The sequence below is a fragment of the Oryctolagus cuniculus genome, chromosome 6 (genome assembly GCF_051225735.1).
Source record: "Oryctolagus cuniculus isolate XC-2025 breed Fujian yellow rabbit chromosome 6, ASM5122573v1, whole genome shotgun sequence".
Taxonomy (NCBI): Eukaryota; Metazoa; Chordata; class Mammalia; order Lagomorpha; family Leporidae; genus Oryctolagus; species Oryctolagus cuniculus.
The window spans coordinates 138,879,428-138,906,032 of NC_142872.1; the positions used below are offsets into that span (position 1 = coordinate 138,879,428).

General features: G+C 39.2%; 1 protein-coding gene across 3 annotated transcripts in view; it reads right to left on the reverse strand.

Annotated features, from left to right (window-relative positions):
* CSMD3 (CUB and Sushi multiple domains 3) overlaps positions 1-26,605 on the reverse strand; it is a 1,281,859-nt gene that overhangs the window by 711,024 nt on the left and 544,230 nt on the right. For all 3 annotated transcript variants that reach the window (XM_051844770.3, XM_051844772.3, XM_051844771.3), the window contains one exon: positions 8,088-8,212. In XM_051844770.3, coding sequence (XP_051700730.2) covers positions 8,088-8,212 — 125 coding nt within the window. The remainder of the gene's footprint in view (positions 1-8,087; positions 8,213-26,605) is intronic.

A 26,605-nucleotide genomic window follows, 5' to 3' on the forward strand; every position in this document is an offset into this window, starting at 1 on the left:
GCCCATAAAATGGTTAGAGAACACTGCCAAAAAGAATAATATTAAATGATAAATTTTGTGCTAGACAGAACACGTCTTCATTTAAAAGAAGGTGGTGATAAATGACAATTGAAATAGGTAAGCATTCTTGGTGGAGGTAAAAATTGAGCAAGACCTTGAAAGGTGGAAAGAATATGATTTTTAGGCAGGGTATTCAGGGACAGTATGGACATGTATGAAAATTGAGGTGGGGGCCAGCACTGTGGAATAGTAGGTTAAGCCTCCATCTGTGGTGCAAGCATCCTTTATGGGCCCCTCTTTCAATCTAGCTTTCTGTTAATGGCCTGGAAAAGCAGTAGAAGATGTCCCATGTGCTTGGGGCCCTGCACTCTTGTGGGAGACCCAGAAGACGCTTCGGCACCAGGCTTTACATCTGTTCAGCTCAGCTCAGATTTGGCAACTGTGGCCATTTGGGGAGTGAACCAGAGGACAAAAAACCTTTTTCTCTATCTCTTCTTCTCTCTATCTGTATCTCTCCCTCCCAAAAATAAATAAATAACTAAATAAATAAATGTATGAATTAATAAATAAATCCTTTTAAGAAAAAAAGAAAATCTAGGTGGTGATTTTGCCAGTGTTAGAATGATACAGTAACTTTTAGCATGAGTTAAAGAAACAGAATAAGATGCAGATATGTAATGGTTATAAATCAAGAGGTAACAATTGAAAGGCCACAACAAAGCTCACCAAAGGAGTAAGGGAAAAACTATTGCTGAGTGGGGGAAACCCTACAGGCTGCCTCCATATGCACGAGAGAATAGCAGCTTGTCCTGGAAGAACAGGTCCTATATAGGAAGTGGGAGCAGCAAATCTCATTAGGGTCAGAGTGGAGCTGACACCTCTGGTTGGGCCATTTGGTGACCTGACTTCTGGTAAGCCAGGCAGGGATTAGAATGAAGCTTATTGTACAAAATGTCAATAGGGCAGAGCCTAAGATGGTACCACAGATGAGATTGTACCATTTTGCTAACAGCAATCATTAACAGCAGCAGAGCACCACTACCACTACCACCACACCATCTCTGCTTATTAACTTTTTATTATATTTTGGGCTGAAGACTAAGTGTTTTCATATGAATTATCTCATTCCTTCCTAATGAAAATTAACTCCCTGTGATATAGGTACTTGTACACTGTAACACCTTTTTAACAGATAAAATCTGTTTTTATTAAAATCTGTTTTACTATAAAGAGGATAGACTATAAAATAGATTATAGTTTAGAACTAGCATAGCTGATCCCTAAATTGATATTCTAGATTATTTCATTTTGCTGGACTATAGTATAAAATTAAAAATATATACAGTGTTTTCAAATATTATTTTGATGTAATCAAACAGAGGTCTGAATGGGATTAGTCCAACAGTGATCTTTTTTTTTTTTTTTCATTTTTAAAAATTTTTTTGACAGGCAGAGTGGACAGTGAGAGAGAGAGAGAGACAGAGAGAAAGGTCTTCCTTCAGTTGGTTCACCCTCCAATGGCCACTGTGGCCGGCGCGCTGCAACCGGCACATCGCACTGATCCGAAGCCAGGAGCCAGGTGCCTCTCCTGGTCTCCCACGCGGGTGCAGGGCCCAAGGACTTGAGCCATCCTCCACTGCACTCCCGGGCCACAGCAGAGAGATGGACTGGAAGAGGGGCAACCGGGACAGAATCCAGCGCGCCGACCGGGACTAGAACCCGGTGTACTGGCGCCATAGGCGGAGGATTAGCCTATTGAGCCACAGCGCTGGCCATCCAACAGTGATCTTAGGATAAGATACAGTTCAAATGATAAGACTGTTGCAGTGTTTGCAAATGTAGAATGGCAGCAATTAATATAGAAATTTAAAGATACTTCCAGAAACATTTCAAAGGAAGACATACACACTAGCTTTCTAATCTTATCTCATTCAACAGCCTTTCATTTAACCAATAATTGAAATGTCCATTATTCTCCAACTCAGTCCCAAGATATTCTGATTCACATTGCAGATCGGCTCAAGACACATTTTCTTTGTTTGGAGTAACTTCCACACCTGAATTCTTCTGCCAATACACAAAGTAATTTCCAAGTTCTGCCAAGCTACTTCCTTTATCTCAATGATAGGTCATCTCTAAACATAAAATAATTGTCCTCATCTGAACTTTGCAGAGGGTTCCATCTGTCTTGTACATATAAGAATCTTTAGATTTATTGAATTTTTGAAAGGCAGAGAGAGAGAGAGAGAGACATCTTCCATCTGCTGGTTCACTCCCTAGAAGACTGCAATGGCTGGAGCTGGGCCAATCGAAAACCAGGAGCCAGGAGCTTCTTCTGGATCTCTTACATGGGCCCAGGGTCCCAAATACTTGAGCCATCTTCCATTGCTTTCCCATGAGCATTAGCAGGGAGCTGGATCAGAAGAGCAGCTGGGACTTGAATTGGTGCCTGTATGGGACTCCAGTGCCAGAGGAGGTGGCTTTAGCACCAGCCCCAATAAATAAATCTTTAAATAAAATAAATAACATTTGAACCTGTCCACTCCATATAGTAATTAATCTAACATACCTACTGATATTCCTAAGTGTTAATGAATTTTTAAAAAGTAGTAAGTGAATAAAAATTTAATGATTAATCAAGGTTATTCTATGTAAAGGTTATTCTATGACTTTTACTTCACTTTCCAGTATTTTCTCAGATAGTTGTCTCCTTTTCTAATCTGCCTTTATTCACTTTATCTATTACTCCAATTAGTGATGCCTTTACAGAGAAAAATCAGTTATTTGGAGCTATCCAAATAAATACTGATTGACACTCTTAGATGTTTCCAAGTTAATAAAATTAAGGATTTCCAAACAAAATTTTTTCTTCTTTATCTAAAATGAACATTTTATACGACATTCAAGACCCAAGATTGCTTATTTGTATATGTTCCAGTTACTTGCATAGCCAAAAAAGGGATAATTGTTTCCCTAACTATAAAGTGGCTGATGTTATATATATATATATATATATATATATATATATCCCATTAAGGGAATAAGAATTATTGCCTGAGTCTGTGTAAAATCCATTAATATTAATTACTGATTTGCTTTTTATTTTAATTAATAATTTGCAATCTGTGTGAACTTTTGGTCCCTTTAAAATCACTATTTCTTGATTGCTCAAACACGTAATACATAGACAGCAGCTATTTTAATAATCTCTCAAAGGTGCAGTGCACTGATACTGCTATTTATTCTGCTCTGTCGAAAAAAAGCATAATTATTCTGTCCAAGCACCCATGAGACATGGGAACTGTTCTTTGTTCAGACTCACAGTGGATACTCATTTCAAACTTCAATTACTATTTCACCATACTTCTTCCATTACTGTTTTCAGCACCATAACCAGAAATGTCTAGCAGCAAAATGTACTTTCTAAACCATACACATATGTGCCTTGAATACAATGAGAAAATAAAGCTATATATTCCTGAATAGTACCTGTAAAAAGATATGAATTTAGATGAAATAATATCTTGAACAAGCACTTTTTATACCACCCAGATAATGACTGCTGAATTTATTTACATATATGTAAATTATATATACATACATATGACACCAGTATCCTTCATCATATCTATGAAAAACAATCATGCATTAGTACTGAAGAAATATTTCCTGAGATTTAAGTCAGTTACAGAGCTGCTCCTGTCCCACAAGATTTATCTAAAGTAACAAAATAATGAAACATTATTTCTGCAATTTATAATCATAAATATGATTCATCCTTTTTATCAAAATGAGAGTCTTGAGTTAAAAAAAAAAACATGGTTTTTAGTCTTAGTCTTACTTTATATAGACCATATATTCCACTGTCTGCCTGTAACTCCTTTTTTGAGATTTGGTTTCCATATTAGTATTAATCTCTTGAACCATTATCATTTTTTTGAATTCTTTGTTACCACAAAATGCACACTTCTAATTTATGTAACACTGAGGTAGGACACTTGGGATACGTGGGACGTACGTACCATTTTGAAGGTATTATGATCACTGTATTGCCCTTTACAGCCTTAATTTCAACTTAAATGGAGTATATTATGTGAAATCAGTCTCATACAGATTATTGTTCTATTCATTGACAGGTCATTGAGGGAAGTAACCCCTTGGGGCACATTGTGATATAGCAGGTAAAGTCACGCCTGAGATGAGAGCATCCAATATGGCCTCTGGTCCATGTCCCAGCTGCTGCATTTCCAATGCAGCTCCGTGCTCATGGCCTAGGAAGAGCTGCAGATGATTACCCAAGTATTTAGGCCCCTGCCACCCATTTGGGAGATCCAGATGAATCTCTTGGTTCCTGGCTTCAGCCTGGCTCAGCCTTGGCTATTAGGACCACCTGGGCACTGAACCAGCAGATGGAAAAGCACCCGTTACCTCCCTCTCCCTCCCCCTCCCCCTCCCCTCCCCTCCCCCTCCCCCTCTGTAACTCTTTCAAATAAATAAATAATTCCTAAAAAGAAAGAAAAAAAGAAAGCAATCCTTATAAAAGATAAAACATCCACTTTATAAAGGAAATGCCTCAAAAATATGAAAAATTTTACTTGTTTCTTTAGTACCTTTATTTTCTATTCTTTTGTTTAAACTATCTCACAATATTTAATAGACAAACCATTTTAAAAATCATTTACACATTTGTATATCATTTTAAATCTGAGATCATGTAACTATTTTACCTTATTTTCTTATCATCCATATTTCACTATTTATCTTTACCATTATTGCATTACATGTCATTTTGTTAGTCTTATGAATGAGGACAGTAATGAACGAACATCTACACGTGACAGGAAAGATTACTTGAACTTGGGAATTTTCTCTTCTTACTCTGAGTTGCCACTGCCAACTGAGTGGAAAAGATCTGTTCCTTGCATTTGTTTTCATTTTCTATTCCTTGTTTAATACTCTGAAATCTGGCTTCTGTCCTCTAATTCTTTTAAGGGCTTTGAAATTTTTCACCCATTTGAGTTTTATGCCTTATGCATTTAATTCATAAAATGCAGATAATAGTGCCTCTATTAGTTTGTTTTGAGGATTTAATGGGGCAAAGTGTATGCAACAGTTAGCATAGCACCTGGCACACAGTAAGAACTTAAAAATGGTACCAATGATGACAATATCATAAATGTGAATGTCGTCTCATTTAATTCTATTTTTCAGTTTATTCATTTTTTTTTTTTTTTTTTGGACAGGCAGAGTGGACAGTGAGAGAGAGAGACAGAGAGAAAGGTCTTCCTTTGCCGTTGGTTCACCCTCCAATGGCTGCCGTGGCCAGCTTCTCCTGGTCTCCCATGGGGTGCAGGGCCCAACTACTTGGGCCATCTTCCACTGCACTCCCTGGCCACAGCAGAGGGCTGGCCTGGAAGAGGGGCAACCTGGACAGAATCTGGACTAGAACCCGGTGTGCAGGCACTGCACAGCAGAGGATTAGCCTAGTGAGCCGAGGCGCCGGCTTATTCATACTTATTAACAACAACAAAATAAGATTTAGTCTGATATACTTAGCAGATTTTGACTTCCTGTAACTTTCTCCTTCTATATCTAGCAGGTTGTGAAATAATATTTATTCTTCCCTTTACAGGAACTCTCAGATCTACCCTTTATCTATTCCCCTGACTTCACACTTTCTGTGAGAAAAACTTCAGGTTATGGTGTCAGTGAAAATGTTCCCTGAGAGAGAAATGATAGAGGAATCTTAAATACTGAAACAGTGAAAAACACAGAAATGCTATTGTTGGAAGGAAGGAAGGAAAGAAGGAAGGAAGAAAGCAAGGAAGGGAGGGAGTGAAGGAAGGTTAGAAGAAAAGATAGAGGGACAGGAGGGAGGGAGGAAAGGAGGGAAGGAAGGAGTGAAGGAGGGAAGGAAGCGAAGGGAAAGGAAAGGAGAGACTACTATCACAACAAACAATCAGGCATAACAGTAGATTAGGATAAAATGTTCATTTTCCAATTCAATTTTATGAAATTCAGAGAAAAAATGTTGTTTAATTTATATGTAAGTATTTCACTGGAAGAAAGGTGGTGGGACTAGGAGATAGGACAATTGAAGGGGCAGGAAGATCAGTTTTCACGGTTAGTAGTCAAACCTAAAGAGGAGAGGTAAATGAACAATTGGATCAGATGGCAAAGAGGCAGAAGGCAGAAGGCAGAAAAAGAGTATAATAATATAGAAGCCAAGGAAAAGTATAATACCACTGAATTATAGTTATTCATACCTTGTCACAGGGGGCCCATAGTTATTTGTATAATGTGTCACAAGTCAGTGACAGGCATTTAAATTTGAAAAGTAGCTTTTACTTCTACTGGCAGCATTACTAAGTTCTTGCTGTTGAGAACTAGTCTGACCTCCGTCAAAGGGTTCTTGAAAATCTTTGTTTTTGTGTCTAATCATATTGACTTAAAATTTTTTAATACCTGAATATGATGATATTGATACTGTGTGTAGTCATTGTACCATATAACTGCATGTTGTTTTGCATTGTGAACTGTTTCTTGAAATTTAACTAACAAATCAGATGGAATAAATATTTTTAATGAATTTAAACTATTTAAATCATCGAAAGTTACCCAAAATTGGTTCTGTCTCACCCTTTCTTTTCTCTCCCAAGTAGTTATACAAAATTTCACTTCCCCTTCATAACATTTAAAATTATCCTGAGTCAAGTCAGTTTTGTCTTCTGTCATTTTTGCATTATACACAAATTAATATGTATATAATCAGTAAAACAGATAATACAAAAAATAGATGATAGGTAAACAGATAATTTTACCAGTTCCTACAAGACTAAAATTGGACAATTTTAAATTATGATTAGAAACATAATAATTGGATTCCACTTATGGCAAGTCTATAAACACTGCATACACACCTATATGCAATGATACTTAGTAAAAAATAAAAATGCAAATAGGAGAGGAAGGAAGAAGAAGGGTAGGAGGGTGGATAGAGTGTAACGAATCACTATGTTCCTTAAATTCTATTTATGAACTATATCAAGTTTGTATACTATAAATAAAGGGTTTCTGGGGAAAAACAAGAGAGCTGAGGAACAGACGGTAAGTAGTAAGTCAAGTGGTATGGCAGGAATTGGAAACACATTATACTTAGTCCTAGCAGATAAATGGACCTGTAATATCAAAATAAATGTTTCCATGGGTCCTTTTGCTTGGTTTCTTGCTCATACTATGCAGCTGTATATCTCTACCTTGGCAATACTGTTACTTCTTCCTGGAATTCCCTTTTCTTTACTGCTTTTGTCCACCTTACAGACTCTTCCCAGTTAACCAATGAAGTGTACGTGCACCTTCTTCGTGCAATGTTTCTGGTCATATTATTAAAAATGATCCCCCTAAAAAAACTGCTTCCAAAAAAAAGTTAGTGGAAATGGAATTAAAATATGTTTATTTTGGTGTAAAAATATTTGAAATCTATGCACAGTGTTTTCATAATAAACATTTTCCATAAACTTTTTTACTTGATGGATTTCAAAAATTTTTGTACCAAAATAAATTTATCTCTTAATTTCATTTCCATTAGCTTTTGATGTAGGCTCCTATATTATCTGCAATTACTGGTAAAAGGTAAGCCAGAAAACTCCTTGTTTTGTCTCCAGTTAAGTAAACTAACCAAAAAACCCAGGCTCTATCTCCATTATTACCACTTTACTATAACTGGAAAAAAAGCAATTAAAAAGTCAGACCTATAAGCGGAGGTACAATTACGGTTAAAATATTCATATCAATGCTTATATGGAGAGGGCAATTGTGATCTTAAAAAATGTCAGCAAAGTGTCCAGTAGCCTAAATTATATTCTTTATGCTTCAGTCTATTACAGGATCACTGAACTGGAAATTCATTAGAAATACAACACACGACATAACAGATTACAGATCATTAATAAATATCATTAAAACTTGAGCTAAATGTTTCCTTAAAATAAAGACTCTGAGATTGCAATATATATTCAATAAAACAAAAGTTAAAGTATTAAATTGTACTTATTACAAAATATTCTTATTTTGAAACTTTTCTTTACCTTTACATACAGGTCTGTGGTCACTCCAAGCAGCAAAAACTTCAGCTATCCGTTGGCAGGTGATGCTCTTTGCACCCTGTAGAACATAATCTTCATCACAAGAGAACTGCACAGTTGATCCAAGGCTAAAGTTGAACAAAGGAATAAAACATACTGTTAGCAATATATATTAATAGGCTGCACTTCTTTAGATAATTTACAATAGTAAATAAATCTTTCACTTAGGGACATTCATGGACTTCATTTCCAGTGGCTGACTATCTCTACAACCTTCACACTATCTTACATCTCTATCGCTTTCCTTGCCTTCTCTTTGCAGAGGTACTTAGGTCTATACTCTCACCCAGCCTGTTCCTGAACAGTTACTATTCACCTCCAGCTTGGCACACAGGGTAATTATATGATCACATCTGTGCTGTAAAAATATATTTTTGGAATAATGTAGAGGCCACTTTAAAAGTAAGTGCTACCTGCCTCCTTAGTGCAGTAGGCAGCCTGTCAGTCTCATAAAAGTAAATGTAATTTCAGAAAAGGAGTCAACTAAGAAAACAACTTAGGGGCTGACACTGTGGTCCAGTGGGTTAACCATCTGCTTGAGGTGCCAGCATCCCATATGGGTGTTGGTTCGAGCTCCAATTGCTCCACTTGTATTCCAGCTCCCTGCTGATGGCCTGGGAAACTAGTGGAAGATGGCCCAAATGCTTGGGCCTCTGCACCCATGTGTGAGACCCAGAAGAGGCTCCTGGCTCCCTGCTTCACATCTTCTCAGCTCTGGCCTTTGCAGTCATTTGGGGAGTGAATCAACAAATGGAAGACCCTCTCTGTGTCAATAACTATGCCTCTCAGGTAAATAAATAAAAGTATTTAAAAAAAAAAAAAAAAAAAAAAAAGACGGGCCAGCACAGTGGCTCACTTGGTTAATCCTCCACCTGTGGCGTCGGCATCCCATATGGGTGCCAGGTTCTAGTCCCAATTGCTCCTCTTCCAGTCCAGCTCTCTGCTGTGGCCTGGGAAGGCAGCAGAGGATGTCCCAAGTGCTTGGGACCCTGCACCCGCATGGGAGACTGGGAAGAAGCAGCTGGCTTCTGGCTTCGAATCAGTGTAGCTCTGGCTGTGGTGGCCATTTGGGGGGTGAACCAAGGGAAGGAAGACCTTTCTCTCTGTCTCTCTCTCTCATTGTCTAACTCTACAAAAAAAAAAAAAAAAAAAAAAAAAAAAAAAAAAAAAAAGACAACAACTAAAATATTGAGGCCAAAATTTGGCTAACTATGTCCTACAGGGAAAATTTGTCCCTCTGCCTGTTTTTGTACAGCCCAGGACTTAAAACTGAACTTTATACTTTTAAATGATTTTTAAAAATCATAAAAATGATCTATTTTAAGTGTAGAAATTATATTGAACTTGGCCAGCGCCGCAGCTCAATAGGCTAATCCTCCGCCTTGCGGTGCTGGCACACCGGGTTCTAGTCCCGGTTGGGGCACCAGATTCTGTCCCAGATGTCCCTCTTCCAGGCCAGCTCTCTGCCATGGCCAGGGAGTGCAGTGGAGGATGGCCCAAATACTTGGGTCCTGCACCCACATGGGAGACCAAAAGGAAGGACCTGGCTCCTGGCTTCGGATTGGCACAGCTGTGCAACCATTTGGGGAGTTAACCAACAGAAGGAAGACCTTTCTCTCTCTCTCTCTCTCTCTCTGTCTAACTTCGCCTGCCAAAAAAAATTACACTCTCATAACATATCAAAGTACTGATAGGGAGAACTTATTTTTGCCCATTTATATGTTTTGTTTTGTTTTGTTTTTTGACAGGCAGAGTGGACAGTGAGAGAGAGAGACAGAGAGAAAGGTCTTCCTTTGCCGTTGGTTCACCCTCCAATGACGGCCGTGGCCTGAGCGCTGAGGCCGGCACACCGAGCTGATCCGAAGGCAGGAGCCAGGCGCTTCTCCTGGTCTCCCATGTGGGTGCAGGGCCCAAGCACTTGGGCCATCCTCCACTGTACTCCCGGGCCACAGCAGAGAGCTGGCCTGGAAGAGGGGCAACCGGGACAGAATCTGGCGCCCCGACAGGGACTAGAACCCAGAGTGCCGGCGCTGCAAGGCGGAGGATTAGCCTAGTGAGCTGTGGGGAGCAACTGAGACTAGACTAAATTACTGGAACTAAGACTAATTCTATGCATCTGATCTCCCACAATATGGCGCTGAGAGACAGTAAACAACTTCTACACTGCTGCCTCACCAGTTCAACTAATAAACTGCAGGAGCTGATCCTGCTCCTGATTGGAGGAGAGCAGCGTGCTCGGCATGTGGGCAGCAGAGCATGGATTGGTGGAAGAGGACTATAAAGGAGGAGAGAGACAACATGCACCAGGAACATCTGAGCAACCCCTGAGAGAGCCGGCCGGCAGTGTGCTGCTCCTCCGCGGAGGCAGGGGGGCCAACAGCTAACCCGGGATGGCATCGTTCCTCCGTGAGTGAGGGAACGGCAGCTATCCCGGGAAGGGATGGGCAAAAAGAACAGCGCAGGGTCCGGTGTCGTTCCTCCGCAAATGGGGGAGCCACAGTGAGCCGCAGCACCGGCCCATTTATATGGTTTTTATTTTCAAACTTTTACAGCCTTCCACATCATCTTCACGATATATAATCTTTAGGCCAAATATTATTAGCTTTAATTTATATTTTCTCTTACCTATGGCCTTTCTCACAATGTCCACTGTCCCAAAAACTCCTATTTTCTTCATTTTACCTACATATTATTGACTCAATCTAATTTTAGATTACACATGGAGCTCTTGACCATTCCTCAACTCCTAATTAAATATTTTCTTCTCTTTGTCCACCGCAAGCCCATACCACACATAGAACATTTCCTACAATGAATGATTTGGGGGTTAAGTTTAACTGGAAGCATTAAGAGAGGAATAATATACACAAAAAAGAAAGTTAGAAAAGGATTCTTCTCGGGCACATAGGAAAGTAATATTTTGCCTATGATTGGCTTACGTGTGATTTAAAAACATGCATGGCATTTGGGTCCATGGTCCCTGGTTGTCATCTGACTTAGAAAATTTTCTAAGTCAGCCAGCACTGCGGCTCAATAGGCTAATTTTCCTCCTGTGGCACCGGCACACCGGCTTCTAGTCCCAGTCAGGGTGCCGGATTCCATCCCAGTTGCTCCTCTTCCAGTCCAGCTCTCTGCTGTGGCCCGGGAGTGCAGTGGAAGATGGCCCAAGTCCTTGGGCCCTGCACCTGCATGAGAGACCAGGAGAAGCACCTGGCTCCTGGCTTCAGATCAGCGCAGTGCACCGGCCACAGCGGCCATTGGAGGGTGAACCAATGGCAAAGGAAGACCTTTCTCTCTGTCTCTCTCTCACCGTCCACTCTGCCTGTCAAAAAAAATTTCTACGTCTATTCTATGCCTAAAGGATGTGTCATTGATATATGCTAGGCAGGCAGTTTGGTAGGATCAGTGAAGTGGAGGTATCTGCAAGCTCCACCCATGTGTAATTCAATTCTCCTTCTTATCAATCAAAATGCTCCCTTTCCCAGGATGTCCCTGTTTCATCTGGGACATGAAGGGGAATTCACCATGTAAATAGTTTAGTAGGCTCCACATGGAATTATAGAGAAATACTATAAAACTCCCAGATAACTTCACTATCTTTTAAAAGGAAGTGCTAGGCCCGCATGGGAGACCAGGAAAAGCACCTGGCTTCTGGCTTCGGATCTGCGTGATGCGCCGGCCGCAGTGCGCCGGCCGTGGCGGCTATTGGAGGGTGAACCAACGGCAAAAGGAAGACCTTTCTCTCTGTCTCTCTCTCTCTCTCACTGTCCACTCTGCCTGTCAAAAATAAAAAAAAAAATAAAATAAATAAATAAAAAATAAAAGGAAGTGCTAGCAAATGTTCTCTCTCTCTCTTCAGCTGGAGAACCGTGACTGGTGCTGGTGCTGGGGTGTTCTCTCTGTTTTTCTTTCCTTACCCTCTTCTGCTTCTGGGCCTGGTATGGGATAAGGCAGGTAGCCAGATTAGGGTCGGGAGCTGAATCATTCCCCTTTCCAACCACATACGAGGCTGGTAATGGGAAGGAGTTTGCTCTTCCCATGGACTTGGACATGGTAGGGTACTGAAATACACCTCTCTCTCTCTCTCTCTATCTCACATATCTTTCCCCTCCCAGTCCACTCCATACCTGAACAATGACCACCTGTGTGTGTTTTCTACACCCACACCTTTTAAATAAACTTTTATCACCCTGTATGTCATATTTGTGCCTGTACTTAGAATACCTCTCTAGGTAAAAGGCAATGGCCTGGAATAGAGACATTCAACCCTACCTAGCCCATAATAAATTGGTGAGCCAGCCAGTAGAAATTCACTCCAGAAATGGCAGTGTGGTAAGTGGAATTCAACTGGTTTCTGACTCAGCAATACATGGTTTCTAAATCCTGAAAATTTCTGTTACCAGTCTCTCTTCTTTCAATGTTCAAAGCTCAAGAAGGTCAACTAAAATGCAAATGTTGTCTTTATTGTTTCTAATTTTCATAGTTGCAGGGGTTCATTTGGGACCTGAAGGCGGAATTCACCATGTAAATATGTTGAGTAGACTCCATATGGAACTTTATGGAGATACCATAAAACTCACAGATGACTTCTCTATTTCTTAAAAGGAGGTTCTGGGAGGTGTTGTTATCTCTCCCATCTGCTGGAGAACCATGACTAGGGGAGGTGCTGGGGTGCTCTCTCTGTTTTTCCTTCCTTACCCTCTTCTCCTCCTGGGCCTGATGTGGGATAAGGTACTAGCTAGATTAGGGCCACAAGCTAACACTGCTAGCATTAATGGGTTTGGAACATAGAATGGGGAAAATGTGGGCCAGTTTGTTAATGTTTGCTGATTTATGAATGTTTCCAGGTTGTTTGTAATGTGTTTTTAATGCTAATTTATATTATATGGAAAGCTGGAACATAGGCTTTTATTTTTACAGGATTTGATGTGACTAATCTTTTTCTTGTTTTTGATTTAGATAGAGCATGCTAGTGAAACTTAGCATTTGCTGATTTCTGGTATCACCTGCTAAAGCAGATTCTGCTGCCCAGTAACTACATTTAGTGTTAGGAAGGCAGAACTACAAACATAGCATTTAAACTCTTCTTCCTGCTGCAAAGGGTGGAGTTTCTGCCCCAAATAAAATCATGTGGTTGCCAGGGTGATGGCCATCAATGGGACTTCCATCTTTACCAAAAGTTGGGCAACGGGGATACCCCCCCCCAAGATGGTAACATCCACACTGGGTCACATGCCATTTACCTGGTCAGCAACATTTTTTTTTTTTAGTTTAGTTTCTTTCAATTTTAGCTTTATGCCTGTACTTAGAATGCTTCTCCAGGTAAGAGACAAGAGCCTGAAATAGAGACTTTAGATTGCACCTAGCCTACAACAGGCCTACTGCCCACTCATGATAGGTATTTCTCTGTATGGGGATCACATGCTCATGTGTATTTGTGTGTGTGTGTGTGTGTGTGTTTTCTCACCTTTTAAATAAAATTTACTTTGTATGTGCCAGCACTAAGAAATCCTTTTTATGCAAGGCAAGGACTTAGAATAAAAATATAGAAACTTCACTTCTCTATAACATCTATGCCATGGAGAAAAGCATTTTAAATGAGGAGTTAAATGTTTCTTTAAACATGAGCCAAACTATTAAAATGTCAAATATTTCTAATTACTAATTTCTGTGGTGAAAGCCATTAATTTCTTGTGCACTACTGAAGGAAATCCAAAAGAAACGTGGGCATCTGTAAGTATCTCTATACAGAATAACAGCTACACTTGAATATATTTTAGACTAAAACATATAATCAGTATAGTAAGAAATATTTTCAGCAGAATCAAACTGTTAGGTAGGAAGTCAGAAATTAGCCTATGTGTGCAAGAAGGGCCAAAGGAAACTGAGATCTACAGCAGTCCAGCATCTGCATTTCAAAGTCCTGCCCAGACCTTGATAGCCTTTAACTTTCCAGGTGCTCCAAGCCCTTCCCCCATGGAAAGCTCCCAGGAGAATTCTCTCTCCTCAGGACCAAATGGGTTACCTGACCTGATAACATGGGGCAATAAAAAATTTCACAGACTCCCTAAGGGAAGCCCCTCTACTATGCCCAGCGCCAGCAAATCTGGGGAGGAGTCTAAACAAAGATGGTGCCATCAGTACTCTGCTCATTGCTGAGCCATCTGCCTGGCTTGCCCAAGGTGTATTCTCTCCATTCAACTATGTAACTTTGCTCTCTCCCAGTCCAAGTGGCTGGGCACTCTCTATCCCTTCAATTCTGATAGATGCCCTATCCCCAATAAAAAAACTTATCACTTCACTCTTTAGCCCATGCCTGAATTCTTTCTTGCATGAAAACAAGAACCCCACAGCTTCCATGACTCTTTTCTCCGGTGACAAAAGTTGATAATCAGAAAATAGGTGCCGGCGCCGTGGCTCAACAGGCTAATCCTCCGCCTAGAGGTGCTGGCACACCGGATCTGGGGCACCAGATTCTGTCCTGGTTGCCCCTCTTCCAGGCCAGCTCTCTGCTGTGGCCAGGGAGTGCAGTGGAGGATGGCCCAAGTGCTTGGGCCCTGCACCCCATGGGAGACCAGGATAAGTACCTGGCTCCTGCCATCGGATCAGCGCAGTGTGCCAGCTTCAGCGCACCGGCTGCAGTGGCCATTGGAGGGTGAATCAAGGGCAAAGGAAGACCTTTCTCTCTGTCTCTCTCACTCTCACTGTCCACTCTGCCTGTCAAAATAAATAAATTAATTAATTAATTAAAAAATAAATAAATAAAAAGAAAATAGGTGTCTTGAACAAATTCACTGTTCAAATTTTATGAACTGTTTTAATGTTTGAGTCATGCTTAAAGAAAAATTACAACTATGTAAGTGTCACTCTATATAGATAGATAGATAGATAGATAGATAGATATAATTTCTAGGAAAATATTCATTTGCAAAACAAGCTATAAGGGCTACAATTTGTCAACACTAAATAGACATCTGCCCTTCCCAGCTAAATCAAATCTTTCACATTATTATATTATTCAATTATACAGAACATTCTAAAATAAGTGAGCACATCTTTAGTTTGATAGCATAAAACCATCATATCATATAGATATGAACCCATGCTTTCTGAGGGTCCAAAAAAAACCCTGGGATTTCTGTGTGGAAGAATGAGGAAAAATGCAGATGCAATTACTTACTAAAGCAGTGCTCTTCAATAAGGTTGTTGGGTGAGTCTTTTGTGTGGTTGAATCAGGGAAGAAAAGTAGTAAGGAACCAGCATTACACATCAAAAGCCTTACCACCATTCAATAACCTGGTTGGGTGGGTCCCAGCCCTCAGCCTGGAGGCAGATAAGAGAGACTCATCTGCCCTTCACCAACGGGGCTATTAAGAAGCTCTAGGAGGAATTTTAGAAATCCCACATCCAGAAAGCCTCCCCACTCCCGCCCAGTGAGACAATCCAAAGAGGGACAAGGGAGAGAGCCCATACCCAAATCCATAAAACTCCAGTAAGAATGCAGAGTGAGCTCTCAGTTCTTTTCTGAGATGCCCTCCTGGTCTTTAGATATACTCTCTTCATTATTTCTTTAGTGAAAACCTTGCCTCAATATTCACTTGCCCTTCTGTGCCTGTGTTTTCATATTTCATCCTCCATGAGACAGTGAATTTGTAAGGCTACAAATAACTATCCACTCCTGCTGCAATACTTTTAAAGGTAGCTAGGTAGGACAGTAACTCCCATCCTCAGATTCAACAGAGCAGGTCACCAGTGGTATCCTGTTGGCATCCAGGGTTGTACCCCAAGGGCAATGAGGAGAATGCAGAACCCTCAGCAGCAGGGCAGCTGGAAGAAGCTCCTGGCTCCTACTTTGGATTGGTGCAGCTCCGGCTATTGCGGCCATTTGGGGAGTGAACCAACAGATGGAAGATCTCTCTCTCTCTCTCTCTCTCTCTCTCTGCGCCTCTCTGCAATTCTAACTTTCAAATAAAATAAATCTTTAAAAAATTAAAAAATGAAAGCTTCACAATGTTGACAGATGTTTTTGAAACACATGCAAATTCTTTTCTTATTCAAATGCATTCTCCCTTCATTTCTTTAAAAGCAAAACAATTGACCTTCTTCAATAGAGCCATTTTTCCACTTGGTTTTGGATTCACTCCTTGTGGGTTTCTAATTACTTCTTATTTATACTATTATTTTCTGTCACTGTTTCTCTTTGTCTCTGTCATTCTCAAATATATTTAAAGATTTATTTATTTGAGAGGTAGAGTTAGAGACAGACAGAGGGAGAAATATAAACAATATATGCTTATAAATAATGTTTAACTCTTTTTTTTAAAGATTTATTTATTTATTTGAAAGGCAGAGTTAGAGAGAGAGAGAGAGAGAGAGAGAGAGAGAGAGAGAGGTCTTCCATATTCTGGTTCATTTCCCAAATGGCCACAAAGGCCAGAGCTGAGCCAATCCGAAGCCAGCAGCCAGGAGCTTCTTCTGGGTCTCCCATGAGGGTACAGAGGCCCAAGAACTTGGGCCATCTTCCACTGCTTTCCGAAGCCATAAGCAGGGAGCTGTATTGGAAGAGGAGCAGGGACACGAATCGGCGCCCATATGAGATGCTTGAACCATAGGTGAGGCTCTGCCTACCACACCACAGTGCCAGCTCCTCTCTCAAATATTTAACTACTCGTTTTAAGCTGGTAGTAAAAATGATAATATCAACTTACTGATTTGTAAGTTATAGAAATTATCTGTCAATAATATTTATTCATAGTGAGTGATAAATAATCTTAATTTCAAAACGTTATTGATAAAATGTTAATATTTGAGGGCATTTTTAACTCATCCTGAAACTTTTGCACAAAACAGAATAAATAAAACACCATAGTCTTTTTTTCCTGAGAGTTATTTATTTATTTGAGAGAGAGAGAGAGAGAGAGAGAGAGAGATTGATCATCACCTTACTGGTTTACTCCCATATCCCCACAACTGCTGGGGCTGGGCCAGCCTAAAGCTAGGAGCCAGGAATTCAATCTGGGTCTCCCACATGGGTGGCAGGAGCCCAAATACTTAGGACAACATCTGTTGCTTCTCAGGTATAATGGCAGGAAGCTGAATGGAAAGTAGAGGTACAACTAGATCCCAGGGACTCTGATATGGTATGCGAGCCTCCCACGTGACTTAACCCACTGTGCCACAACACCTGGCCCAACACCATAGTCTTATTTTGTATTGTCCATTTCAACTAACTTACAAAATGAATGTTATTCTTTTCCACAGATAGTGTCAACAGAAACAAAACTTTGCCAAATGGAAGCATAATCCAATTCAGCATTCACATACTTTTGTATTTTAGCTTGTATTTACTGTCGTCCTGCACTGTTGGTTATGACCATTCTAGAAATTGTTCCTAGGCATCTATTTGGCATGCTGAAAATCATATATTATCTCATTCAATATTTAAGCCAACTGCTACCATATTAATTTCATCAAATTTGGTATATTGTACATGATTTCAAGTAAAACCTCCAATAATCTATTTCACTTCAGTTTAAATTCCAGCACTGGCTGCTGCCGTGGCTCACTTGGCTAATCCTCCACCTGTGGCACCGGCACCCTGGGTTCTAGTCCCGGTTGGGGTGCCGGATTCTGTCTCGGTTGCTCCTCTTCCACTCCAGCTCGCTGCTGTGGCTTGGGAAAGCAGTGGATGATGGCCCTAGTGCTTCGGCCCTACACCCGCATGGGAGACCAGGAGGAAGCACCTGGCTCCTGGCTTCGGATCTGCGCAGTACACAGGCTGTGGAGGCCATTTGGGGAGTGAACCAATGGAAAAGGAAGACCTTTCTCTCTGTCTCTCTCTCTCACTAACTCTGCCTGTCAAAAATAAATAAATAAATAAATTCCAGCACTGAAGATAAATCTTTCTTATGGTCTATATCCTGTATTCACATACTTCTAGAAAATGTTACACATTATGTAGAAAATAGAGCAATTTCAAAGGAGACAATCCCAAAGAATGGGTAGTTCAAAAAGAAATACAAGAGGACTAGGAAAGTACTTCAGTAAATGGAACTTTTACTATAAGAACAGCTCTTTATTAGGTGCATAGCTAACTAAGTTAAAAGCAAGAGTTGTAAAAATACTTATGACACTAGCTTCAGAAAAAGGAAAATGATTACTATAAAATGGCCCCTTTACTTCACCTCCAAAATTAATTGTAGTCAGCACCTCAGAATCCTTGAAAATCCTTGGAACTATACCTAATAAGATTTCAAAATTTAAATTCAGTAAAAGTATTTAAAAAATAGCTAAGATTGCATTTTTATTGGTATGTTCAATTTTACTAGAGCCTATGACATAAATCTTTGTATTGTACATTTCTTATTGTGTTTTGTTTTAGTTAGTTATTTTATGTCTTTTTATCTGACATTTACAAGGTCAAACTCTGTGTTTTGATTAAGAATTTTTAAATAAAATTTCAATCATAGATAGACACAGTAATTTTTTATAAGTGAGTAGTATACAGATCCATAACTGTATTGGAAAGTAAGAGAAAAGCACACATTTGGGATAATGATTTTCTTTAAAGAAAATTAGTAATAATGCCTTAGAAAATTACTGTTAAAAAAGGCTGACCGGCACCGCGGCTCACTAGGCTAATCCTCCGCCTTGCAGCACCAGCACACCAGGTTCTAGTCCCAGTCGGGGTGCCGGATTCTGTCCCAGTTACCCCTCTTACAGGCCAGCTCTCTGCTGTGGCCAGGGAGTGCAGTGGAGGATGGCCCAAGTCCTTGGGCCCTGCACCCCATGGGAGACTAGGATAAGTACATGGCTCCTGCCATCGGATCAGCGCGGTGCACCAGCCACAGTGTGCCAGCCACGGCAGCCATTGGAGGGTGAACCAATGGCAAAGGAAGACCTTTCTGACTCTCTCTCTCACTGTCCACTCTGCCTGTCAAAAAATAAAAAAAAGGCTAGAAGGAAACACAATATTCCGAAAAAAAACAATATAAATATAGTAAAGTGATAAAATATAATAAAAATTTTTTATGACACAAATATTTAGAGATGAAAAATTTAATTGAACATAATAAGCCTTTTAAGTAGTAGTAACTGAAAAACTCATGATATGTTTGCTATAATTTTTATTGCTATAATCATCAAAAAGAGAATTACTGATAGGAATAGAGATTAGAAGCTGATTAGATTTATGATCCTGTAAATTAATATGTAAGATGAAATTATTTGAAGGAGCCAAGGTCTGAAAAGATTTAAGGCTAGTGTTTAGGTTAGTACGCTTTCCACTATCCAGTGTGACTTTTTAAATTATTTCATTATTTTTAAAATTTATTTAAAAGGCAGACAGATAGACATATAGAGATAGATCTTGTATCCATTTGTTCACTTCAAAATGCCCATAACATCCAAGGCTGGGCCCAGCTAAACTCAGGAGTCCTGAAGTCAGTCCAGGTCTCCCATGAGAGTCGCAAGGACTCAAGTGCTTCAGCTATCACCTGCTGCCTGCCAGGGTGCACATTAGCAGAAAGCAGGAATAGGAAGCAGAGCTGGTATTCTAACATAGGCACACTGATATGTGATGCAGATACCCATACGGATATCCCATACAGTGTTTCAACCACTGTCCCAAATGACTAAAACTATGTAGTCAGATTGGAATGTGGGTGTCCCAAGTGGCATTTTAACTGATGTGCCAAATGCTTGTCACTAGTGTAGTGGCTTTAAGTTTGTATGTGGGCATATGCATAAAATCTAGCTCACATAAGCATGTCTTAAAACAAGGTAAGGTAAATATCACATTAGCTCTTACTGTACCCACTGCTATTCCACTTCCTCTTCCATATTCCTCCACATTTCCATTAGATGTAAGTGAACTAACAGAAGAAGATAACTCTTATTTGTCTCTAATTTTCCAAAGCTTGTTATCATGACATTTTGGTAAACCATTAATTGCAGAAAAGAAAAAAAATGATTTTCCCAAATGACCATAAATCTGTGTTTAAGAATAGCTACCATGGGGGACAAGCACTTTGGTGCAGCAGGTTAATAAGCTGTGTCCTGCAGTGCCAGCATCCCATATGGGCAGCATACAGCTCCCTGGTAAAGCACTAGGGAAAGCAGCAGAAGATGGCGCAAGTCCCCGGTCTGTGCACCCACTTGGGAGACCCAGAAGAAGCTCCTGGCTCCTGGCTTTGACCTTGCACAGTCCTGGACATTGTGGCCACCTGAGGAGTGAGCCAATGAATGGAAAATATATATTCTCTCTCTCTCTCTCTCTCTCTCTCTCTCTCTCCTTCTCTCTTTCTAACTCTGCCTTTCAAATAAATAAATAAATCCTAAGGGGGAAAAAAAGAATAGCTGCCATACATAAATAAGCCACTTGAAATTGAGGTTTAAATAGTTAATAGCAAATCTACCTCAGAGTAAAAAAAGTTCTGAACACACACATGAGCTTGACTTCATGATACATGATGTTATAAATTATCCAAAGCAATCAAGTTTATAAATCTTTTAATAAATTTTTAAAAGAATATTAAACATTAATATTGGAATAGGGCATTTGCATTTACAAAGCACTTTTTGGTATAAAATTGTATTTCATCTATTCCTGTAGTTGTTACCAGTCAATATCTTTTATTCTCTCATTAAGGAAATGAAAATATGTAAGAATAACCCACAAGGCACTTAATATTATTAAATATATTAATAAGTGTTGGGCAAATCTAAGTATCTGAATTCTGAAACTGAACAAGGTGTTGGGGACTGGGGAGTAACCTGGAGAAGACCTCTCAGGTTTTTTCCCAACTATAAAATTCAAAAAATCTCTTTACATATTATTCTTAAATAAAAATAGTTGTATAAATATTATCAACAGTTCAGAAGTAGGCTATAGATTCTCTTAACTTAAAAATAAATTATCCATAAGCAAGAATTTGAGATACTACGAGTGGTTGAAATTTTTTATTACAGCTCTAGCAGGTATTGCAATATACCTCATTATGATTGTTAGGAAAGACATGGTCCATTATCTGCCATCTTCTCATCATCTCTTCATCTCCCCACAAACTAATAGGTGAGTTGCAGATCATAATGTACAAAACCAGAGAAACAGGAAATGATTGCATCACATTCTGAGCCTCTGTTAGCACAGATCAGAGTTATATACATTGATTTCTGAGCTACACTAAAGTTATTCATTGTATTTTAAAGGTTACAGTGAGAATAAATATTTTACTTTCCTTTTTATTTTTCAAGTTTTATTTATTTGTTTCTTTATTTGAAAGGCACAGTGACAGAGAGAAAGGAAGAGACATAAAGGGAAAGAGATCTATTTGCTGGTTCATTCCCCAAATGGCCTCAATGGTAGGTGCCTTGGCAGGCTAAAATGGGGATCCAGGAATTCCATCTAGTTCTCCTACATGGGAGACAGGAACACAAATACTTGGGACATCATCTATGGCCTTCTAAACATATTAGCAACAAGCTGTATTGGGAGAAGAGGTACTCAATCCCAGAGACTCCTATATGGAAACTTATAGGACAGCAGAGAGGCATACAAAGGGGTTTTAAAGGGCTAGAAGATAGGCAGCAACTTTTGAGTCACTAAGATACAGCTGAAGACTGTAAACTCTTGGCAGAAAGGATTATAACTTAGCCTTTCATCTCCTACATCCAATGTCTAGCCACTGTCTGCTACATAAATACATAGGAGGTATTTCTGAGAACAGTAATGAAGGGATACTCTTGGATAGGCATTCTAGTTTAGATACAGGCAAAATGCAGAGCCTAGGGAGATTTGTTGATGTTTTATAGTGTAATTATAAATATTACAAGGCTGTCTGGACTCTGACAATGAAAGAAGTAGTACGTGGGTCATGCAACAGGTCTTACTAAAATACAAAATAAAACAACAAAAAAATGTGTCAACATCCATTCTTCATTTTTCAATTTTGTCCTTCATTCCTTACTATCTAAAATTAAAATTCCCAAACTAGACCGTCGACATAAAAGTATTACATTGTACTTTAAATTCTTGAAAGGAATTTCAAAATTTTGAAAGGAAATTAGTGACAACTAAGAAGTAGTTTGCAGTTTTAACATTAGACCACTATTTTTCTTTCAATGACATTTCTTTGTGATGCTGAATTTTCTAGTGGTCACTGTGACAAAAAGTAAGCACTACATCATTTCACTCTGAATCAAAAAATGATGTGATGACATCCAGTCTGATTTTAAGCTTTGAGAAGTTCCTTAATGCTAAATTATTAGAACATAAATTCCTAAGCTGTTTAGACACAGTTGCTTAATAAAGAGAAATATTGGTATATTTCTGTATTGAGAACTTGGAAATAAATTACTGAGACACTGAAATCACTTTGGTTCAAAAAACGTAGCTACCCTAAACTGCACTCTGGCCTCAGAATCAGCCCTTAAGGCATTTGGATATGGCTAAAAAGCCCATGAGAGTTTCGCAGGCATGGAAAGCCAAGACACTGTGGCAAAATAAATGAACTAAATGAAAGATCTCTCTGAGATTCCAGTGGAAAGAAGGCCATTAAATAAGGAAGTACCTTTCTCTGAAGGGAGGAGAGAACTTCCACTTTGATTATGGCTTTGTCTAAATAAGGTTGGAGTATTTTATACTTTTTATGTCTGTGTGGGTGCAATCTGTTGAAATATTTACATAGTATACACTAAAGTGATCTTCTGTGTATAAAGATAATTGAAATGAATCTTGATGTGAATGGGATGGGAGAGGGAGTAGGAGATGGGATGGTTTGTGGGTGAGAGGGACGTCATGGGGGAGAAAAGCTGCTGTAATCCATAAGTTGTACTTTGGAAATTTATATTTAATAAATAAAAGTTTTCTAAAAAATGAAGCTATATAATGTGAAAATATTTATATTATATAAGCATATTATTAAGTTGATTTGTAATCCATTTATTTTGTATATAAGTGATTTTACAAAGTGTGTCCCAGGAGCCAGAAGTATCATGGTCCTTTGGTTATCTTGATATGTAATCATAGTTCTTGACCTTAACTCTTACGTGGAGCTCAAGACATCGAACTTTTATACTGAAGTTTTTAGATAATGTCAATAATTTTGAGGTTTCAGAATTAATAAAATAGTAATTAGCTGGAGGTAGTAGTTAGGTAGAATTTGTAATAAATAGAGCAAGTATCTATTTGAATATATTCCAGGAGTAATAATCATTACTAGTTATCATGTAATATACTAGTTATCATGTTATAACCAATAATAAAGCTTTCTAGTTGAAGCTTAAGATCTTTGGGAAAGGGGGCTAGCACAGTGGCTCTGTAAGTTGTTGCTTATGATATGCACATCCTATGAGGAGTATGGTTTGAGTCCCAGCTGCATGGCTGCCAATCCAGGTTTCTTCTAATGCGCATGGGAAGGCAGCAAATGACAGCCCAAGGACTTGGACCCCTGCCACCATGTGGTAGACTAGGTTGGAATTCCTGACTTTGGCCTGGCCTATCCCTGGCTATTGAGGCCATTTATGGAGTAAATCAGAAAATAGAAGATCTCTCGCCCTCTTTCTCTTCTTCCCTCTTTCTCCCTCTCTCTGTCATTCTGCCTTTTAAAGAATAAATAAATCTTAAATATAAGAGATCTTTGAGAAAGAAAATTGAAGTCAGTCATTGTCTACTTCCTACTTCTACTTTATCTTCTACAGTCTATCACCCACCTCTATCCTGGCAACCAATCTATCCTCTTTCCCACACATATACCAAACCATTCTTTCAGGTATCCACTTGTTTACATATTGACTTGAAAAGATACACTCATAAATATATTTATCCAACATACTCTGAATGCTTATGAAGCAGTTATAACTTCAAATATTTTATAAACATTCAAGGCCCCAAATTGGTAACTATCTGGTTAATTACAGTGGTTCATAATCTTTAAATTCTATACAGGCCCAACAAAAGAGATAACTTTCTGACCATAATATTTGTAATTTTTAAGGTACATTAGGTCCTATACTGAGATGATACAATATTGAAAGAAGATATAAGAGTATTCCCATGGGGTTTATGTACACAAAGGGGTAGACAAACATGAAAAATAAATTGAAGCATCTTAATGTTAATGTAGCAACTGAGTCTAAGGTTTTGGCCTAATGGTTAAGATATTGCTTGGGAAGCCTGCATCTCATACCAGTGAGTGCCTGGTATCAACTTGTGATTTTCTGCTAATATGTACCTTGGGAGGCAGCAGCTGATGGCTTGCGTGATTGGGTGCCTTTCTCACACACACACCTGAATTGATTTCTGGGCCCCTGGCTGTAACCTGACCCATCATCAACAGTTGTGAACTTTTAGAGAGTGAATCTGTGGACAGAAGATCTTTGATTCTCTCCCCCACCCCATCACTCGAATAAAAATAAATAGTAAATTTTTTAATATAGTTTTTATAAAAGAAATCATGTGGAAAATAAGCTTCTATTTGTAAAATTTCCATTGGTTATTCCTTTAGTTATGATAAGTTATTCAGCTCCCTGTTAATGCACCAGGGAAAGTAGCAACACAAGGTCCAAGTATTTGGGCCCCTGCCATTTACATGGGAGTCCAGGATAAAATTCTACTTCTCCTTGCTTCAGCTGGACCAACCCTGCCATTGCAGCCATTTAGAGAGTGAACCAGTGGTTGGAAGTTTTCTTTCTCTGTCCATCCCTCTCTCACTCACTCTCTAATTCTGCCTTTCAAATAAATAAATAAATCTTAAATATCAAATCTAGTACCACCATTGTTTCTATATATTTATACAACTGAAACATTTATTTTTGTAGGAGTTAGTTTTTACATGGTAGCACAGTTTGGAACCCAAGAAACAATAGGACAGTTATGCCGTCATTAATCATTGTAGTCAGGCCTAGGTAATAGATTTTTTAAGGAAAGTCCCTTTTTTTTTAATTTGCAAAAATTGATGAAGAGAAGAGAGGTAGGGAAGTTTTGCTGTCTTCTTGAAATTGTACTTATGTAATGCATGAAACTTGCTATTTTTATATAAATTTTAAAAAAGTAAATAAGATGCTTGGAACAGCGGGGGGCGGGAAGAGAGATCCTAAAGAAACAATAAAGATCTTTCCATAAGGAAAATAACTGAAAGATGTCTTAATTTTACTGGTCTTAAAACATAACATGAGGCCGGCGCCGCGGCTCACTAAGCTAATCCTCCGCCTTGCGGCGCCGGCACAGGGGGTTCTTGTCCCGGTCGGGGCGCCAGATTCTGTCCCGGTTGCCCCTCTTCCAGGCCAGCTCTCTGCTGTGGCCAGGGAAGTGCAGTGGAGGATGGCCCAAGTGCTTGGGCCCTGCACCCCATGGGAGACCAGGAGAAGTACCTGGCTCCTGCCATTGGATCAGCGCGGTGCGCTGGTCACAGCACGCTGGCCATGGTGGCCATTGGAGGGTGAACCAGCGGCAAAGGGAGACCTTTCTCTCTGTCTCTCTCTCTCTCACTGTCCACTCTGCCTGTCAAAAAAAAAACATAACATGAGAAGAAAGTGGCAATGCAGACTGATACTCAAATTCAAAACAAGTAAAATAAGCCAAGAGAGTATGGAGAAAACTAATGGGAAATCAAGGAAAAGCAGGAAAATCCATTTGAAAAACAGTTAGGATTCTTACAGGTAAAGACTGGCAAGATCATACTCTCTAAAGAGAATAGCCTGTGATATATCACAGAGCTGGAAAAGGGAACTCTGGAGGAGCAATTTGCTTTAAACAACAGATATGTTTAGGGGAGCAGTAGTTTTATTTTTCTACATTTTTCCTTTTTTAAAATACACAATATAATTGAAATATTGAAATGATATATTTTTATGTAAGAGGAAAATCTGGAATTCTGTAGCACAATATGGTAGAATTGAAAAGATAATGCTAGAAGGTTGGGTTACACCTGTTTTTTAAAGAGTTTAAATGTTAGAATGCAAGTATATAATCAAAAAAGAAAGAACACAAAATTACAAGCCATAAGCCCATAATTTCGATAACATAAGATATGTTTTTGATCATAGGCTAATAAAGAAACAGTTACATAACAGGAATCTTTTTCAGAAAGTCCAAGTGTAGTACTTTTTTCCAATAGAATACCAGGGATGTTGTGCAGGTGAGAAGTTTTAAGGGTTTAAAGAGGCAGATAGAATTTAAGATAACTAATGAGATTGAAGAAGTAAAAATCAATGCATTGCAGGATGTTTGGAAAGAATGAAGATTTTTTAAATAATCTAAATAATCTGAATTCATTTGGGAAAATCATAGGCTTATGGATTACAATGGCTTCCCCCCCATAACGTCCCTCCCACCCACAACCCTCCCCTTTCCCATTCCCATTCCCTCTCCCCTTCCATTCACATGAGGATTCATTTTCAATTCTCTTTATATACAGAAGATCAGTTTAGCACACATTAAGTAAAGAATTCAACAGTTTGCT